The sequence below is a fragment of the Dreissena polymorpha genome, chromosome 1, assembly GCF_020536995.1.
Source record: "Dreissena polymorpha isolate Duluth1 chromosome 1, UMN_Dpol_1.0, whole genome shotgun sequence".
NCBI classification, from domain to species: Eukaryota; Metazoa; Mollusca; class Bivalvia; order Myida; family Dreissenidae; genus Dreissena; species Dreissena polymorpha.
In genome coordinates, this window is record NC_068355.1 from 159694252 (window position 1) to 159715748 (window position 21497).

At 36.5% G+C, this 21497-nt stretch overlaps 1 protein-coding gene and 1 long non-coding RNA gene across 2 annotated transcripts; both read left to right on the plus strand.

Annotated features, from left to right (window-relative positions):
- Positions 1-387: 387 nt before the first annotated feature.
- LOC127858216 (universal stress protein Sll1388-like) lies at positions 388-20761 on the plus strand. The gene is made up of 4 exons (XM_052395205.1): positions 388-604; positions 3426-3521; positions 5908-6014; positions 19849-20761. Exons 1-4 carry the CDS (start codon positions 523-525, stop codon positions 20059-20061), a joined length of 498 nt encoding a protein of 165 aa, XP_052251165.1. The 5' UTR covers positions 388-522; the 3' UTR covers positions 20062-20761.
- Positions 16481-17409, plus strand: LOC127858237 (uncharacterized). The gene is made up of 2 exons (XR_008038827.1): positions 16481-16602; positions 16759-17409. It is a non-coding gene; the product is annotated as an uncharacterized LOC127858237 (long non-coding RNA).
- Positions 20762-21497: the final 736 nt, after the last annotated feature.

Here is a 21497-nt window from a genome sequence, read left to right on the forward strand (position 1 = left end):
TAGTCACGGTCAAAATTCATATATTCTGAAATGAAAAATGAATCTTATTTAACTAATATTGTTCGAATAAAAACACCAACGAACATCCACCGTCTTTTCGTTCAAGGCATCAAAAATCTCGCGTAAACCCTACTGATGTAGTATGTACGTTTGCCACCTTGTATGCGGGCGATCAACTCCCTCCTCGTTCACTACGTACCAGCTCACTCACGTAGTTCTTCCTTTAAACATTAATTTTTGATTCCCAATCGGATAGGGGAAAGTCCTACGCTTAAAAATTACATATAAAATCTATAAACATTGTATTATTCATGTTCGTTGAATAATATAGCAGGCACGTTGACATTTAATAAATAACTACATGCTGACCTTTATCAGTAGCTCAACATAGTTGAATCTAATTGTAGTTCAGTTTTGAGAATTAACTTCTTGAAGACGTGTGTGGGCATACGTGCAAGTTAACGGTGACGTTTATTTTGTGTATTACCATTTAAAACCAGTTTGAATATTTAAAAGGATAAAATGGCCGAATCTGTGGAGAGTGGAGAAAGAGTCGTCTGTATTGCAATAGACGGAAGTGATAATTCAAAATATGCGTTTCAGTGTAAGTGAATAGCTTTAACAACATCGCGTTGTAATTTGTAAATACTGATCATGTACCGTAGATCTTTACTGAGTCAATCCGTACATGTATTGAGTGTGTTGTATTTTTCTGCTCACACTTTTTAACGGATATTTGTGCATGAATTTCAAACAAAGTTACGCTTATATTATAAAAGCAGATGTAAAGTCTAAAGAGATGTCCTATCGATGGGCATCTTCATTGAAATTGTTAAAACATTAGTAATTACGTGTGTCACAATCTAGAACGTTCGAGTATTTCAATATTTAGCTTTGCGTAAGTTTGTTCCAAGTCCTATCTCAATATAAGGCGGACATAAACCATTAACAGTACATTCATCCTACATTAAGACATAGGGGGCCTAATGTTGGAGAAGTTTCAAAGGTTGTAACACTGATGTTTGTATACACTATTGAAACTTTGAGTGTAAGACAGGGTTTACACTTTTTTACTAGAATCTTGGCCATAAACAAGTATATTGTATATGACTGATGTCTATAATATAAAGGTTTTATACACATTTATGATAGAATTATTCTGTATTCAAGGAATGTACGTCAAGGGATGGGGGCGGGCTACCTTTGTAGTGCACCGGTTTTATCGATCTATCTACATGAAAACAAAAAACTTGATACTGAATAAATGACTCCATGCATTGAGATTCAAACACTTAGGTCTGAACAAGTGATGTTTGAAACATTAGTGACATCTGGTGTAGAATTATTGCTGTTGGAAGGAACATATTACCGGTATATTATTTTGTTGTTTTCATGTCCGTGCTAAATCAGTCTTACGTTGCAAACGGATATAAACTCTAATTCAACAACATATATAAGGTCATTTATTTTATGTAGAATGTTATTGTTTGAATAAATAAATATGCACTGTAAATTAATTATTCAGAGTCTAGTAAATACTTTGAACTTTGTACATACACGATAAACATCGACCCTTGACTCCGCATTTCAAGTGCGTGGTAGAGCGAGATAATCATCAGCACTGTATCTTGTTGTTCCAATACATTTTACGTTAGTAACTGAGATATTTATAGTAATACATCGTAACAGATTTTTTCAGTCAAGTACATGCTTGCTGTTATAGACTGTATCGAAGTGTAATTGGAGCTTATACAGGTAGTTCGTTGAAAAGTAAAGGCATCACTTAACCAGAGGGAGCTTTTGTCAGAAAATAGTCATGTATATGACTGTATACTCTCTTAGTTCTCACTTTGATTATGTAGAAGTAACTTCGTTTAGTAAATAACAATACAAAAAGATCATAATAAAAACGATACAATAAAGTGGTTCACAAAGTTAATCACTGGAAACAAAACAGTATATACAGTACTTTCGTAACTGTTTCATTCTTCAAGTGCAATTTCATAAGGAGACATGTCAGGTCTATGCAAAGATCAACATCACGAAAATAGCAGACGAGTTAAACAAGGGCAGAGTAGTAACAAAGAAGAAAATGTATTTATTAAATGTCATTGTGTGTTCTTTATAAATGTAAGGGAATCAGCAAGTTTAATCTTTACTTTTTCCAAGTAGAGTTCATCGTAAGTATTCTTCTAATGTTTTAAGATCTTATTGCACAACAGCCACCGTTGTATGTTTTCGTATTTCGGTATGTTGCGACTTTTGACTTCATAATGACTGTTTTTAAGTAAGGACACAATTACATTGTATAAATGCATGTACTTGCATCTAATCTATTTAATTCTGATTTAATACATAAATTATCGTGAACAACTTGTGTTTTTTTTATTCCACAATCGTGAGACTATTATTATAATTATCTCTATCAGCTGCAAACACGTTGAAAAAGATTGGAATTACACAGGCTTCCAATGCACTAATTATCCCTCGCCATAGGCGGAGGGATATTGTTTTGGCGTTGTCCGTCCGTCTTTCCGGCCGTCCGGCACTTTTGTGTCCGGAGCCATATCTTGGAAGTGCTTTGGCTGATTTCAATGAAACTTGGTATGAGTATATATATGGATAAGAGGATGATGCACGCCTAATGGCATTGTACACCATCTGTTAAAAACAGAGTTATGGCCCTGTGTATCTTGGAAAAATGCTTTTTTGTGTCCGGAGCCATATCTTGGAAGTGCTTTGGCGGATTTCATTGAAACTTGGTATGAGTATATATATGGATAAGAGGATGATGCACGCCAAATGGCATTGTACACCATTGGATAATAAAAGAGTTATGGCCCTTTGTATCTTAAAAAAATGCTTTTTTGAGTGTCAAATATAACACTTTTGTGTCCAGAAGCATATTGGCGGGGGATATCAATTCAACTAATTTGCTTGTTAAAATTCTATCTATCTATCATGCCCGTACGAGGTTCACAGAGAAAGGGGATTTTTTAGTAACGAGCATACAGATAAAATCGATTAAAATAATAAATGTGAAATTTCCTGTGACAATCAATAGTTTAGATTCAAAATAAGGTGAGACTAGAATGTTTGTTTACCCGCATTGTTTTACTCCTTAGCTAACAGTACATTATGCCATGTTATTTTCCTTGGCGAAAATTATGTCAAAATATACTTTAAACTTGTCGCGTTCATACACATTTGTCGTTTTAAGTTAGTTATACATAATAATTTTGTCTAGGCAAAAGCCTGAAAAATGTGATGCGAAAAGGAGCATCGAACTCACAATCTTCTCATCACTAATTCGACTGCTGATAAATATATTATTGCTGAACTAAGTCTAGTTCTTTGCTTATTTCAAGCATACAGCCTATTACATGTCACTTAAATTAAGCTCTTATAATTATCTTTCGTTTCAGTCTATTCGGACAATGTAAGGAAAGCCAATGACAAAGTCTACCTGGTCCATTCCGTAGAGATCAACAGTGTCTTGCATTCCACTCAGTGGTACAGCTGTAAGTATATATGACACAGTGTTTTTTTAATGAAATATTCGGCGTTATTCGGCCCCATTCCCTCATCTCTAGAGTATATATCCCCCCCCCCAAATATTTTTAAAATTCCCATCTCGGAAGTGTTATACAATTTTAATCGAAACCTCATTTAAATACGTCTTTCGTTACGAATGTATTTACTATAATTTTCCTGAACTGCCGCATCCGCGTGTTTACTTTCTTTAAGCCTTTATTATGTAACTCCTTTACCGCAAACAGTACGTAGCTCACTATCACGACTTTCGCTTTACGACATCTACCGCAAACCGTATGTCGCACAGCAGCAAAAGCTGTCGGGGAAAAAATTGACAAAAAAACTGCATGGGGTGATGATAGTGATCTTATTAGACTGTTTGAGGACCAGATATACCGAACTTCGTTTCCTGCCATCAGCTATCTATTTGCACTTCATCAGCTGATTCCTTCGTCAACAGCCTGTGTTGAAAGACTGTTAAATTTAGTTTGCTCAACCTGCTTAATGCAAACCACACAAAAACAGGCTTGGGGAAGCTACACGTTAGTCCCTGATAAGACTATTTCTGCACACGGAGAGACTTGGTGAAGAGGGAAGTCACTAGAATAATTGACAAATTCGCAGAAAAGCCAAGAAATTGTGATCTTTGAACATGAACATAACATGTTGATAAAAAAAAGATCTGTGCAGTGTTCACCCTGGGCCAGATTGCTGACGGGCCAATGGCCCATACACCATAAATTTAGTGGGTCATTTAAAGATTTTGTAGGGGCCTCCTGACTGTAATCACATTTTGTAGAAAAATGGCTGAAACAGAAAAAACACGTCAGAAAACAGGAGATTACTGTATTTAAGACTCATTTGACTCTGTATTTTACTGCATATGGTTTCAACATTTGTTCGCTTGAACCAGCAGACGATAGGCTTACTCGCTTCTTCTGTTTTGCGACCTTCCTGATCAGACGTCCTTTCACTTTTCCCTGTTGTTTTTTTGTTAAAACAATGGAGGAGAAATCGTCCCTCGCTGCTCTCCTCTTCTGCTTTACGCTTTGACATGTTAAAATACTTTATTTTTTCTTAAAAACGGAAAATCACGACAAAAATACGCTGACAAACGTTTTCAACACTTTCTGATGATGTAGACACAGTTTGCTGACATGTGACATCTATCAACCAATGGAAGTGCAGAATTCAACACAGTGCGCCCGCGGTAGCCAAGCAACGGTTATTTTCCACCTACATTTCGACTCAGCAGACCAGTGTTTAGAATTCGCAGTACGATTCTGTCGCTTTTTTTGAAAATTAAATCTCCCACTGATATATATATATATTTTTAATGTGCCAATTATATTATGTATGCGCCCGAATGGCCCACTGATGTTATTTAGATTGCGCCCATTAATATTTCGATGCGGGAATCCGAATGAATGATCGAATGATCGGGGGTATATTATTTTTGGCCTGTCTGTCTGTCATTCTGTCCCAAAACTTTAACATTGGTTTAACTTTTGCAATAACTTTGGCAATATTGAAGATTGTAGTTGTCTCTCATTTTCCCCATATTTCGTCTCCATATTGTGTTACTCCTGACCCGTATTCCGTTCCGATATTTAAAGTGATATTATGGGCATTGTTCACTGTTTAATTGAGCTGAAAAGAATTAACAGGTCAAAAGAGTTAGTTAAAATGTGGTAATTGACCAATTATCTACAACTCATCTTGCTACCAGTCGTTTATAAAAAATATATATTATATTCAATATTTTACATGACTCACCCAGTCTTCTTAGCCAAAATGATCCGTAAAACAAAATTGTGTCTTTGTGTCGTATGAACGAATCTGCATGAAAACTACATTTAGACTCTTATCGTACATCGAATCATTTCTGTCGTCAGTTGTCAAAACGAAAGAACGGTTGATATTCAAATGCATTGTTTTTCTCTTTCCGGGATATTGTTTTAGTATGTTGATGCTGTATTAACAAATATAAGTGTATATGAAGTGAACACACCAAAAATAAAAAACGGTTGCAATAGACACATATAAACATAGCATATACTGTTAAATGCCCATAATGTCACTTTAAGTTTAAGCATCATGTTATGTTACCCTAGTCTAGCACCATTCCCTGTTACTCTCGGACGCATTCTGTCCACATATTTCAGCATCGTATTAAATTCCTTAAGATGGTATTCCTGCAAATATTTTAGCGCTTTACCTAACTTGTGATCGTCTTCTTGCTCCACATGCTCAGTGCCTTTCTCTATTTTGCACTTTCGAAAGTTCCGATCCGTCTGGATGTTTAAGCATCATGTCTAGTTTTATCGAAATATATCCCACTAGTGTTTAACTAAATCCGTCCCAATATTGCAGCGCCTTATTCCTTCGATAAGGAGATGTTGTTGAAGTTATTGGACGAAGAGAAGACCAAGATCCGCCACAAACTCGAGGGTTTTGCAGTGCTTCTGAAAGATGCCGGGGTACGTATGACTGACACAAGAATGCCATTTAAAGGGATCTTTTCACGCTTTGGTAAATTGACAAAATTGAAAAAAGTTGTTTCAGATTCGTAAGTTTTCGTTTTAGTTATGATATTTGTGAGGAAACAGTAATACTGAACATTAACCATGCTCTAATATAGCCATTATATGCATCTTTTGACGATTTTAAAACCTAAAAATTATAAAGCGTTGCAACGCGAAACGATTGAATAATTTGGAGAGTTCTGTTTTTGTCGTTAAATTTTGTGAAACTACGAAGATTGCTTATATAAGGTATAAAATACATCATAAATGTGTACTCGGCGGAATAGCTCAGTAGGCTAAAGCGTTTTTACTTCAGGACTCTGGCAGGACTCCAGGGGTCACTGGTTCGAAACCTGCTCGGGGCAATGTTCTTTTCCTTTTTTAAATTTTTTTCTTGATTTTTTTACTGGAGCTTTTACGATCCAATGTTTACATTTATCAATATAAAGCATTTAATGAATATGTTAAAAAAATGCCAAAATCTGTGAAAAGGCCCCTTTAAAGTTAGGCCGCTGGCTCTGGGTAAAATAATGGAACACAAATTACCGGGGGTACTTAGAAAAAAGAGACTATAATAGGATCGAACACAGGTGGTTAGCGTGTGGCTATGATATTAATTATTAAAAACATCATTTTGAATGAAAAATAATGACACATATATATATAACAAGGTATTCAACTCAAAATCACCCGAAAACAGGGTGCATCGCTTTGAATAACTTTCTCAATCAAAGACTGAAATCTTCACGGGGCATTTTCCTGCAAAGTTCACGGACCTAGGTACCATAATTCAATAAAACGTATGAAAAACATTCTTACCGTTCTGCCGTTACATTACGCATTTAAAACTAACTGTCTAGCGCCGTTTAAAACCTTTGTTTACATATATTTCAACTGGCTGACATTTTAAACACACGAGTGATTTCATTGGTTTCATTGGTCCAATGCCAAGGCGTGTCTTTACACTTGAAGATTTCATTCATAAATCGGGTCTGATCGTTGACGAGTAGGCTACACGAGTTGTGTATCTTTTTATTTCTTAAAACTTGACCCAGCATTTGTAAAACTATTACAAGATATGTACATTTCCAGAGAGGAAACTCTGCGTTGAATAAGACCGAGTTATGGAAATCGCTGCACAATTGATGAAGTTTCAAAACGATGCACCCTGTTTTCGGGTGATTTTGAGTTGAATACCTTGTTATATATATATGATAGTGAAATTATTTTCCAGAAAAGTTGATTTTTCGTTATAGTTCGATTATTTTTTATTCAAAATAATGTTTGTTGCTAATTAATATCATAGCCGCACGCTAACCACCTGTGGGATCGAAGTGTCAAGGTTAAAGTTTTTATTTGCGTATTTTAATTCTAAGTATGACGTTGTCTGTTACTACTGCGTTTACTTTAACGGACTTGTTTTACAAATCTAATTAATAGAACTATACCGTTTGTCATAGAGTGTATAGCTGTGGATAAACTTTATTAATACCTCCGCTTTCGATAACCCACCATTGTTTGTATTCATGATCACGCTTTTAAACACTCAGTTACATAAAATATTTTGTGAAGTGAGCAGTTAGATTAAACCAAACATGATACTCACTTGATTGCACTGACCTATGCGGTTGACAATATACGTAACATTAAGTTTACACTTGTTTGAACAAAGGCTATCTGCGCAAAAATCTTCAAGTTAGCAGAGATTACAGTACTCTGATGAAATTCACCGTTGGACTGGACTTTGCCTGGTTTGTCTGAATTAATAGTTCTGGTTTAATATGTTAACTCATTTTGGAAAAATTACCCATGTATTTTGTGACATACATTTATTAAATTGTCGATCCCATGTGAACATCAGTCACCTGGCTGTAATATGTTCGTCTCATTTGAGTTTGTACGGTGATAAATATACCGCACGGTTTGGTCGAGTGTCACCCTTGATAGGTTGTATTTCCCTCGGTGCACCGTTCACTACATATGGCCTAGCCAAAACTTATGATGCATCCCTGGTCAATATATAACTCGCAGTCGATGTAACTCTACAAAAATACTGCTTCGACGTGGAGAGACCTTCAAAACACGTAAACTAAACGCCATTTTATATCGTCAGGTCACTTGATCACTGGTCAAAGTCATTAATACAGCGGGTCAGTGACACACAACGCGACCTGACTAATATACTGATTCAACTACGAACTGCTGTACATCAGAGCTCCACTACTTATATCACTATTATGACGAATATTTGAGATTATTTCAAGGTCGACAATAGAATAATGTGTGAGTTAGGAACTTCAATATTCTGCTGGAGTTGATTTCTTATCGAAGAGACTCAAGATATCACACGTTTGCATGCTTGCAACTGTGCAATACACATGCAAACACAAAATGTAGGTATATGTGTAAGTTGAGCTCTCGGAAGATAACCGAATCTCAAGTGAATGTGTACTACACTTGAGATAACCTTTGTATAATGATGTAACATTGTAAAGTCGCACATCGTTTATTTGTAATATTTTACATTTATCTGCGTATGCTGGCCTTATATTTGGGGTTCATATATGTGTCAAAATTATCAGCGTTTGCCTTTTACTCGCTGTGGAATATACATGTGTGGATAGAATCCAAACACTCAAGCATTTTGTTAATATAACATGTAATATCTCGCCATGTTTACCGGTACTTCACAAAGAGAGTGTGTAAACATCGTATTTTTTACCTCAAGTTTTGTATTGTAATTGTAACGCACATTGTATATACGGAATATTACGCTAGTGAATTGTTCCATGTGTTTGTATCAGTCGAGTGGCTTGTGTGATGACGTATCTCACGAGAGACGGAGCCTCGATTGTGGTACGAAATAGCGCAAGCCACGAGACTGATACATGTACAAACACATGGAACAATGCACACGCGTAATATTCCTTTTATAATATACAACGTTGAATCATTTAAGTTAAAAAAATGAGTTAAAGCATTCATAATTAACCAAGAATGCTCTTATAATTTTCTGCATTCAAAGTTACGTCATTAAAAGTAGTCCGGCTAGTATGGTTATACGGATTTGGAAAACTAGCCAGTAGCATACTACGGGAATTATTTCTGTGCAGTTGAGTCAGAATATTGACTTCAGTATATAACAGATTTAAATATACCGGTATGCGTTTGGAATAGTGTCCAACGCTTTAAAGCGATTTAACAAAAAATAAAAAATACTAACTATAAGTTCTGATAATGATTTCAATATTCATAATCAATGGTTGCGCATACGTTTACATTAACAAGGTATTTAAATGTACACAACATGCCATAGTTTCGTGGCATAAAATACCAAACAACGTTACACTCAAACGGCGTTCAAACATCTCAAAGAATTTATGTCATGTGCTACGTAATGTTGTAAAACGTACATTAGAAACGAAACAGAAATGTATGGTATTCTTGCCTGTACAGCATCAAAGCCGTCTCAAATCATGTACTCGAGCACACTAAAGTAGTTCTGTGAAGTCTTGTGTCTTCCAGATTTATCGAATTTTAAGTTCAATCCACTTACTTCACCTAACGATTTCTTCTAAGGAATAATAAACGTCAGGCCTTTGTAAGATAGTTTCTTTAATCTCCGTCTTGAGACATACATGTAGCATCTTTTTTCTTTGGATTTAAGGCAATACGACTTTGTATAATTCTGATAGAATGGGGTTATTTTTTTACGTTGCAGAGTCATTTATGACTCAAGAAATGTTACTGGCTCTCAATGTTTGCAATCACAAATCTAGTTTGGTTCAAGTTGTAATGGTTATTGTCCCCTACCGGTGAAACCGGAGGGGACTTACGGTTTGCACTCCGTCTGTCTGTATGTCAGTCTGTCTGTCAGTCAGTCCGTCACACTTTTCTGGATCATGCGATAACTTAAAAAGTTCTTCATATTTGTTCATGAAACTTGAAACACGGATAGCAGTGCCTTCCCCAGGAATTTGTTCAGGCGCCCCGGGGGTGGGTTCGGGAGGGGTGTCCCCTCCCGACGTTGATTTTTTTTTTTAATTTAACGTGTCAATGCACGTTCTGTGGTGCGTTATAACTCAAAGAAAAACAGCGTCAAAAGACGTCATTTGGTGCACTATGACTCTTCAAAAAAATCCCCCAGTCATTTAAAAAAAAATTTTTATATTGTTTAATTGTTTTAAAACTTTTCCGCACAAATAGTAAAATCCCGACTCGAACGATTCCCCAATACATCCGTTTCAACCCGACTCTATTACTGTATACTTACTATTTTTCAAATTTCTATTTATTACCCGATAATACCGTTTATTCCGTTTTTATCAATCTCTTTCTGGTAAATATTTACGATAAAAGCTTTCAGTTATTTCTTTAACACAAACCTTGCCATTTTTTAAGTGACTATTTATAGATTTGATGAAATATTGCCTCTGAATATGCGTCAATCCCCTGACCTGTTGTGTGCTTGTTAAAACGCTCAATACACGTCATTTGTATGCAATAAACGCGACGTTGTACATGCTGCATAATTTTCGCGCTCTTTTTAATTGAGAAAAAGATTCGACACAAAATACATTTGCACTGCTTATTTGAAGCAAAAATATTTAACGTTGCGGTAACATTTACATTCGGAAGTGTGTTTCGGATTAAAAACGCGTTAACATCGACTTACGGTAATGGGTTTCGGATTACAAATTTAATTATTCCCATTTGAGATTTCAACAAATATTAACCGTTGCGTTATAAATTCAACGATAATTTGTTTACACACTTTACGAGTCGAATAAATGTTTTGACGGAATTATGCATGAAATTCACGTTGTCCACGAGGATCACGGCCGGTTGCCATCATCAGTCTTCTAACTATCGATTATCGGACGAAACATTTACAAGTGTGCGTAATTAATTCAACGAAAATTTGTTAAAGCGCATTACGTGTCGAATAAATGTCAAAAAAACGAGGTGAATCAGTTCTATAAATGGACATGTTGAAATATACATGTTCTGGAATTAAATAAATTGTTATCACATAATTGTAACCGCTATAATAATTAATTGTTTACCACTTGCAATTAATTTCTCGTATTAATTATGAGTCATAGGTAACACTTGTTTACAGTAAAAAGGTGTGATGATGATGCCCGAAACCGTCTTTAATGTTGTGCACTGTACTAATTACCGGTTTTATATTACTCAAATGGTACAACTATTTGCTAATCAAGCTGCAATAAACTCTTATTTCATGCCCGACGTCAATCAAAAATAATGGTCGATAGTTAACCCCGCCCCCATAAGCATTCGCGTAACCGATTGGACGATGAACTTCACAGTTTGACGACTGGAAAGTTACCAGATACATCCTTGTCAGCATTTAAATGACCGTGTAATGTTAGAATAATCGATACGCGCGTCATGCTATTCTCTTATCAGTGGATTATCCATTACCCCATGTGGTGTTTATGGCGATTACTTGTGAAAGTAGGTACCGAGTGCTCTTTTAAAACAGGGAATATTGATACACTGATAGGGAAACCTTGATTTTTTTGGACAATCTCCACTTTCTTTTACTGAAGAATACACTGATCGGAAAATTTCAAGCGCCCCGGGGATTCTGATTTCGAAATTCAAGCGCCCCGGCAAGGGGCGCTTAAATGGTCTGGGGAAGGCACTGGGATAGATGGCAATATGGAGATTATGCACATCATTTCATTTTGTTCTTTCGTCAAAAACTCTGGTTGTTATGGAAACAATTATATAATTTTTTTTACTGACAATGGTGGAGTTTCACCGGTAGGGGACCATAGTGCTTGGCAATCTCTTGTTGAATAAAGGAACAACAGTGTGAAGAATTATGTAACACCTGGATATTAATATGTGAATTGTAGACATTACTCATATTTCCGTATTCCACACAATCAACGCTGTACCAAATAATGCGATTGTTATCCCCTGCCATAGGCGGAGGGATATTGTTTTGGCGTTGTCCGTCCGTCTTTCCGTCCTTCCGTCCGTCCGTCTTTCCGTCCGTCCGGAGCCATATCTTGAAAGTGCTTTGGCGGATTTCATTGAAACTTGGTATGAGTATATATATGGATAAGAGGATGATGCACGCCAAATGGCATTGTAAACCATCTGTAAATAACGGAGTTATGGCCCTTTGTATCTTGAAAAATTGCTTCTTTTGAGTGTCCGGAGCTATATCTTGGAAGTGCTTTGGCGGATTTCATTGAAACTTGGTATGAGTATATATATGGAAAATGGCATTGTACACCATTGGATGATAAAGGAGTTATGGCCCTTTGTATATTGAAAAAAATGATTTTTTGAGTGTCAAATATAACCCTTTTGTGTCCAGAAGCATATTGGTGGAAAATATCAATTCGCTTGTTTTCAATAGAACCGGAACACCTAAAACTGCAAGGCATCTCATTTGGCTCTTACGAATACTTCAAATTTAATACATGCCACTAGAAATTGCGATACGCATATGCTTTTTGATCGTCATCTGATCAAAATACGTATTATGAAAGACAAATAAATCCGCATTTCCTTAGTAGAAGAACAAACAGAAGTTCTTTTTGAATGAAAACGTAATTGAAGTAGAAGTATAACATTTGCATAAGATGTTTATAATCTGGAATGTAATGTGCATTTTATATTTTGACCGTGCTCTGAAAATAGGGGTTTAATGCATGTGCGTAAAGTGTCGTTCCAGACAATCATGTGCATTTCACACAGGCTAATCAGGGACGACACATTCCGCTTTGATGATAATTTTCGTTTCAAGAAAGTCTCTTCTTAGCAAATATCAAGTTTAGGCGGAAAGTTTCGTCCTTGAGTTGTCTTTTCACAGATCACTGCGCATTTATAATCTTGAAAATGGTGTTGCAATGCGTTTGGATGATTATTATCTATTCCAGAATTAAGTTTTGTTTCTGATAATGCACTGAAACTGATTCTTTGTCGACTTTTAACCACATAAAAGAAAGAACTATCTTGTTTATAAAGCTTTATTGACTCTTCGTGTACGGCGGACACATTATTTATAGCAGCTGTTAAACTTACTGTTTTAGACAGGTTGTAAAGCAGTGGAAACAATCAACACACGAATCTTAAAGTAACATTACTACTCAAAATCAACGAAAATTTCGTACAATATTTCGTTAAATAAAGCTTAACAATTAAAAATCATTGTTCCTTATGGCCATTGTCGAAATTTCAACGCCAGATGCGGTCTGGTAAAATAGATGTTTGTGTATACAAAATGCTCGTTTTTATTATGGTATTAACATGGTACCATTGTAGTGTTCGTGTGTCGTATCAATAGATATATTCACAGGAAATTAACATGGAATTTATTGTGGTCACAAATAAACAAAAACGAGCATTTTGTATCTACAAAAATCTATGTAATCATACCACATCTAGCGTTGAAATTGTGGCTATTGCTATAAGGAATATATTTTAATATTCTCTGCAGATCATTCTCAATAGTTATTTAAAAGTTTTCGTAGCGCATATATAGTGTAAGTTATTCTACGAATGAAACCGTGCGAAGAGGTCAGTTTCGTTATGTAAGAATCGTTATTCGAGTTTATGATTAAATCTGCGATATTTAACAACATAAACGTTTTAATGAAACAAAAAAAGTTAGTACAATTACAAAAGGACAGGCAGAAGTCCGAAAATTGTATTCGCACGTCCTCTTATCTCAAACTATTCTTTGGTGTATCTGGCGTTTCATTAACCGGCATTTCGGATACTTCGGTCCTGAGTAAATCTGTGATGCGATACATCTTGTGATGCGATACATCTTGTCAACCGAACAAATGTCTAAAACACGTCGGAAAAGACATTTAATTAAGCACAAGAGAGTAAAAAATATAAACAGTTAAAATGCCTATCATTCATTTAATTTCTTCAACTCCATGTAGAATCGTTAATGCGCGAAACATCAATCAATGCCCGACGTTCTAGAAAGGCACATAACTTGTCACCGTCGCGTGCAAGCTTACGCGGACTTATAAATGGTCGCACTTATTAATGATTTTAAAGGGTAAGAGGGAATACACTTATGTGTATACATGAAATTTGGATTAGCCACTTGTAAAAGTATAAGGATTATAGTAAGTTTACTGTCAGCTACCAAATATCAATATTAAAGTATTCATTTTGAAACAAGTCTTTCATAAACTATTACTGTGTGATTCTATGAGTAGGATATATTGGTTTGGGGTAACCGGGATTCGCATACGTTTTTGAAAGAAACACGACTCACACTCTTGGTCGTTTTATAGTCTCCTTTGTTTAGTATACAATAGTGTCCGTTCAGTTGAGAGACAGCACGCTTCATTGTACATTGACTTCTAGTACTTTGTGATTCTCATCGCACGATATCATACTATCATAATATCTACAGAATAAATTAAAATGTTTTAAGATATGTAAAAACTATACAATGCGTCTTCGTAATATTCTATGCCAAGACATGAACTGTCTAGAACATTTGTAAATGCTCACATTCATGACCTTCCCGCTGAATAACTACACAGCATTAATTTAGACTTAAATCTGGGTTTTCCTTTTCCAACACGCTGAGAATATTTGAATTGCTACGTCCAATGTTGTTATTTGCTTTTTATACCCCGGATCGAAAGATCGGGGGTATATTGTTTGTCTGTCTGTCTGTCTGTCTGTCTGTCTGTCTGTCTGTCTGTCTGTCTGTCTGTCTGTCTGTCTGTCTGTCTGTCTGTCTGTCTGTCTGTCTGTCTGTCTGTCTGTCTGTCATTCATTCATTCATTCAGTCAGTCAGTCAGTCAGTCAGTCAGTCATATATTCATTGTTTCCCAAAACTTTAACCTTGGTTAAAGTTTTATAACTTTTGCAATATTGAAGATAGCAACTTCATATTTGGCATGCATGTGTATCTCATGGAGCTGCACATTTTGAGTGGTGACAAGTCAAGGTCAATGTCATCCTTCAAGGTCAAATGTCAAATATCATTGTATTTTTCTTTTATAATACACATCTCTTGTTTAGTTTATCATCCACATTAGCTTATTATGTTAATGAGCCTTTCTCTAAGAAAACCGGGCTTAATGCATTTGCAGACCAAACCGGGCTTAATGTATGGATACTTTGGACTGCACTGGCTTATCTAAGAGTAAACTTTATGCACATGCATTAAGACACTTATTACTGGTTTTACTCGGTAAACGGACTTGTCTATTACAGGTTACAATTTCGTTATGATTGTGCAATAAACTAAACGTGTGTATAAGTTTGTATTTATTTAACAAACATGTTAAGAAAGATAATACACGTGTTAACTGGATGTTGATAATCTTTTCTGTTTAAGTGCATTCTTCAACGCTTTAGCTTTTGGTATATGATAAGACATGACTTGTTTTATGGATGATACCAAGATATCCTGATATAAATTACTGTATTGTTACAGAACGCATTGTCCTTCAATGTATACATTTTAGCAGGGCAATGACTTTTGAAAGTTACGACTTGTCCGTGTTTCGCCTCCAAGTTACTCTGCAACTAGGATCGCTATAGTTTGCGTGCGCTGGGTATACAAATAGCAACACACGTATTTCGCTGTGGTGTATAGTTAATTCATGTTAAAGATACTATTCATTCACAACACCAATGGTATTACGTTTAGTACACACGCGGTCTCTGTTGGGGAGATCGCAATCAGACATTGACGCAGTTTACTCGGTGTGTAGCAGCTGAAGTAGTTTATATTGGCAAACAGAACCGGTAAATAACCACGATGAGTTAATGATAAAGCGTCTGACGAACAATGGTGTAACGTTAAGTAATTGCATCGAACCAGTCAATTGCAAAGAACAAACACATACTTTTATCACATTGTTTCTACTTTTACTTTCCATGATATACTTTCCATATGTCGCCGAATCCATTAAAGGGATCTTTTCACGCTTTGGTAAATTGACAAAATTGAAAAAAGTTGTTTCAGATTCGCAAATTTTCGTTTTAGTTATGATATTTGTGAGGAAACAGTAATACTGAACATTTACCATGGTCTAATACAGCCATTATATGCATCTTTCGACGATTTTAAAACCTAAAAATTATAAAGCGTTGCAACGCGAAACGATTGAATAATTTGGAGAGTTCTGTTTTTGTCGTTAAATTTTGTGAAACAACGAAGATTGCTTATATAAGGTATAAAATACGATCAGCATGTGTACTCGGCGGAATAGCTCAGTAGGCTAAAGCGTTTTTACTTCAGGACTCTGGCAGGACTCCAGGGGTCACTGGTTCGAAACCTGGTCCGGGCAATGTTCTTTTCCTTTTTATACGCCCGTATAAAATACGGGACGTATTATGTGAAACCCCTTGGCGGGCGGGCGGGCGGCGGGCGGGCGGCGGGCGGAAGGCATCACTTTGTCCGGACTCTAATTCAAATTGTATTCATCCGATCTTCACCAAACTTGGTCAGCAGTTGCATCTAGTTGATATCTAGGCCAAGTTCGAATATGGGTCATGCCGGGTCAAAAACTAGGTCATAGGGTCAATAAGTGCATTTTCAAAGGGGCCACTTTGTCCGGACTCTATTTCAAATTGTATTCATCCGATCTTCACCAAACTTGGTCAGCAGTTGCATCTAGTTGATATATAGGCCAAGTTCGAATATGGGTCATGCCGGGTCAAAAACTAGGTCATAGGGTCAATTAGTGCATTTTCAACGGCGCCACTTTGTCCGGACTCTAATTCAAATTGTATTCATCCGATCTTCACCAAACTTGGTCAGTAGTTGCATCTAGTTGATATCTAGGTCAAGTCCGAATATGGGTCATGCTGGGTCAAAAACTAGGTCAAAGGGTCAATTAGTGCATTTTACTTTGTCCGGACTCTAATTCAAATTGTATAAATCTTATCTTCACCAAACTTGGTCAGTAGTTGCATCTAGTTGATATCTAGGCCAAGTTCGAATATGGGTCATGCCAGGTAAAAAACTAGGTCATAGGGTCAATTAGTCCATTTTCAACAGCGCCACTTTGTCCGGACTCTTATTCAAATTGTATTCATCCGATCTTTACCAAACTTGGTCAGTAGTTGCATCTAGTTGATATCTAGGTCAAGTTCGAATATGGGTCATGTCGGGTCAAGAACTAGGTCATAGGGTCAATTAGTGCATTTTCAACGGCGCCACTTTGTCCGGACTCTAATTCAAATTGTATTCATCCGAAACTTTTAAACAACTTTTTATCCTGCGTCAAAGTGGTATGGGGGTATAAGTCACATTCAGTGACAAAGCTCTAGTTCAAGTTGATATCAATGCATATATATGAATATATCAGTTATATAAGTTGTTGTTGTTTTTTTTGCTTATTTCCAAAACAAATACATCAATCATCAGTGTATCATCTCCAATGGCACACGAATCGGGCGTATATTGCTCCGTCATGCGGTGCTCTTGTTTTAATTTTATTCTTGATTTTTTACTGGAGCTTTTACGATCCAATGTTTACATTTATCGATATAAAGCATTTAATGAATAAGTTAAAAAATGCCAAAATCTGTGAAAAGGCCCCTTTAAATGTATGAGTAGAAGTCTGTACTACCAGCCGGAAGGAAGCGTCGTCATATCGATTACCATAATTGCTTGTCCCGTGTGTTACGCGTCTCTGTCCTCAAATATTACGGCGCTGTTAACCAATACAGGTCAATTTCGTGTTGAATAAGAACTTCCCAGTGGCGATGTTTGTAGAAATAGGCTAAGTTAGAGTTGGTTTCTTGTTTGAAATCAATAAATTATACCGCCGGAAAAGAGCTTGAGATGGTGTATAATCGAGTCGCTCTGTCGGACGGTTTATCAGTCCGCATTAAATGTGATCAATGCGAACACAAGCGAAAATATTTTATCACCATAAAATGTAGATTTTTACTATTCTTCATCATTATCCGAAGATCCGCGTATTCCTTTCGCGACAAAGCTTCAGTGGTAAATCTGGTACTGTGATGTTTCTGTCGTGTTTTAGTAGTATTGCATAATCATTTAGAACACGCACGATTTGATAATAATGAGAGTGCTAGTGCTGTTGACTTGGGTCGGACGATAAGGCCGTCTTCATACATTTAGCTATTAGTGCATTCTCATCTGATAGTATTTACTCGCGAGTGATGAACTTTTCTTGATAAATAATTAAAGTCATTGACAATGGCAGGCTATGTCGAATGTCAAATGTCAAATAATGCTACCAGTATTACGTCAAATTGTTGAAACCAAACGGCACACGAGAAGATTGTTTCTCTGAACAAGTTAGTCAGATTGTTTATGTAGAGTACGTGCGGTTAGTAAAGGTGTTTTGGCCTTCTGCATTCTGCTTGGTGGTTAATCACCGTTAGTTTACTTTTTCGGCGTTAGCTGTATTAAGCCAGCTTTTCACCTTACCTGACCTTTGTAAGTGTCCAATAAAATTCAAATAAAATTTCCCGCGGCTAGGTACGAATGAATACACTTCATTTATTCCATTGGCTGATTTGAGTATACCACCAGAACATTGGAAACATATCCGCGTCTTTGTAACACTGTTTTACTGCATGAAACAATTTTATCTCTAATGAAAAGGCTTAATAGATAGAACAGTTTTACACTCAATTCTCGACATCAATACAGTTTGTGCGTGCACCTTTTCAGAGAATTACCAGCGCAAAAGCGTTTATACTTAAAGGCTATATTCTCATATTTAGTACTTACTTCCATATTCCTGTCAACATGTTTACATGTAAAAGTATAAAGAGTAGTGGAAGCGAGGCCTCACTTTAATGCATTGCATTTCAACCCGCGAGGTATCGGGTCAATTCGCGGTTAGTGTGTGAATGTCAGAGTTTATATACAGGTCATCACCGGAGTTCACGGCCAGTAAAATAATCGTTATATAATAAAGACGCTATCCATGAACTAGGTGACCTGGAATGTTCTTAAGACCAGAAATATGTAAATGAAGATATTCAGCAATATAATTATGGTATGTCAATAATAGATTCTAAATGTGTTTTCAACAATACAATGATAAATACTATTTTTGATTAATTAAACAATAATTATTCCACCATATTGACATATGTATTAAGCATGAGCGCGATGATTCTCGATACTGTTAATAATCAAATCAAATAGCAATGCCCGACACACCACTTAAACAGGTTTGTTCGAAGAACGCGCCTATAAATATGGATACTTCGGGTGTGGCGGGTTGACTCATATGTTTTAATTTCACTTCCATTCTTCTTTTGGTTTCTGTTTTGTATCTATAGGTTTATGACTAGCAATATGTAATAATGTAAAATAAGCCGCGAAAACTCCGCGTAACATCCAGTACTGCGTGTGATGCAGCTAAGAGCTGCACAGAAAAAGACAATCGCTATCCTTGATCTCATTTGTTGAACTATCAACGCCGTATATCTTTTTTAAAGATAGTTCTTGTTTTCAATATGGTTACTTTGACGCTTTAACCAATAGGTTAAGATAACATACTGATGACAGATGTCTATCGGCTAATAAACAACGAGTCCTATTTCTGATGCGTGTGACTGTAAACACTGGGGCGAAAGTCAGAGATTATAATAATCACACTTAAAACGAGAGTTGTTTATTGGTCGGTAAAACATAGTAATTACGATTGTTATCTTACATCACACAATATAGAATTTAAAATCAATTGCATATTTCCTCTACACAAATAATTTCAATATCGAGGACTGGTAAACCTGGCGATAACCGTGTAAACATCCTTCTTTGCAGATCGATGGAACGGTGAAGAGTATCCACGCGGAGTCCCCGGGGGAGGGAATCGTTAAGGCGGCCGCGGAGGTGGGCGCCTCCCTCGTCGTCGTCGGCACGCGCGGCATGGGGAAGCTAAGGCGCACGTTCATGGGGAGCGTCAGCGACTACGTGCTGCACCACTCGCCGGTTCCAGTGCTCGTCTGCCGACACAACGAGGACGAGAAAAAGTAACCGGGATGTTGGGCTGACGTGCTAACTAAAGAATTGAATGCGGACAAAATACACGAGTCGAACTTTTTGGAATTTGTATGAAAGCGAATTTCGTACAAAATATGTGAGTGGGATAATAAGGAAATCAGGAAACTGTAAACTATTGACGTTTTTACTGCATGGATGGGGTCGTAACGGACACTGTGAAACGGTAAAAAATGAATTTCGTTGAAAATAATAAAAGCAAATGAGAAAATAAAAAAATAAACATCCATTTTGTAAAGCTTCTAATGCAGTAAAGGGGACTGATTAGGTTATTGCAACACATTTAATTGATATAAAATCTTTTCCAAACTGAATTCTGCTTAATCAATTTTCTTCAACAAATGTCGTGAAAGCCTTCGAACTATAAATAACGAACGCTAGAAACATATGTCTTAAAATAAATGCCCAAGGTTACGATATTATTCAAGGGTTATATTAAGCAGATGTTGCATTTGTGTTGATGCTGTTAATAGCAGCAATATCGTTTTGAGTGCTTGTTTTATTTGTTCAAAATATGGTCCAATGTTTTATATTCAACGTCGTGTTTAGTGCTGTTTTATGTGCCAAAGCACATGTTTAAATATTTTACCCAAGTGTGTCAGTTACGTAATCTTACAGTTCTATGTATCTACACAAATGTTGTGCGTGGTATGAGTCAATAAATGTGTACAATTAATTCGAGTGTCGTTTGTTACAGTGATGTTACGTACTTATGAGCTGCGCTAACGACAAACAACATTTCTCATATGAAGTGCATACAGTTTCGTTCCGGATTGGCCTGTGCAGTCCGCACAGGCTAATCAAGGTAGACACTTTCCGCTTGTATTGGCGTTTTCCTTTAAAGAAAGTTTCTTTTGTACAAAAAAATCAAGTCTAATCGGAAGGTGTTGTCCCAGGTAAGCCTATGCGGACTTCACGGGCTAATCTGTTACGACACTACGCACTAGCATTTAGCCAGGTTTCCCAAAAACCAACTACCCGTAGTATATGTCTGTATTAATGCTGCTAATTCAGCAGCCGCTGAAGACGGTGAATTAATGTTATAAAAGCTTGAATACATGAAATGAAGTCTTGGAATTGTCTAGCAACGTAAATACTAGTCAATACTACAGCAATAGAAATATGATAGGATTCGGGGAGAGAATTGTCATGTCAATGTTAAATCCGAAGTTTTACAGATCTTGCACATAATTATATGTTTACAAAGAAAAGAGATATTAAACATCAACAATAGACTTGAACATCATCTTGACAGTTAGTACAGACAAAGAAACACGAAACGTTCGAATCAATCAGAACGCCTTATCTTTAGCACAGTAAACGTCAACTTCAGGGGTGAAGTTTTTTCTCCATTATGTACAAAAGCAAATTCGAACTAAACATAATTACGACAAATTCTTCACCGACTTGCG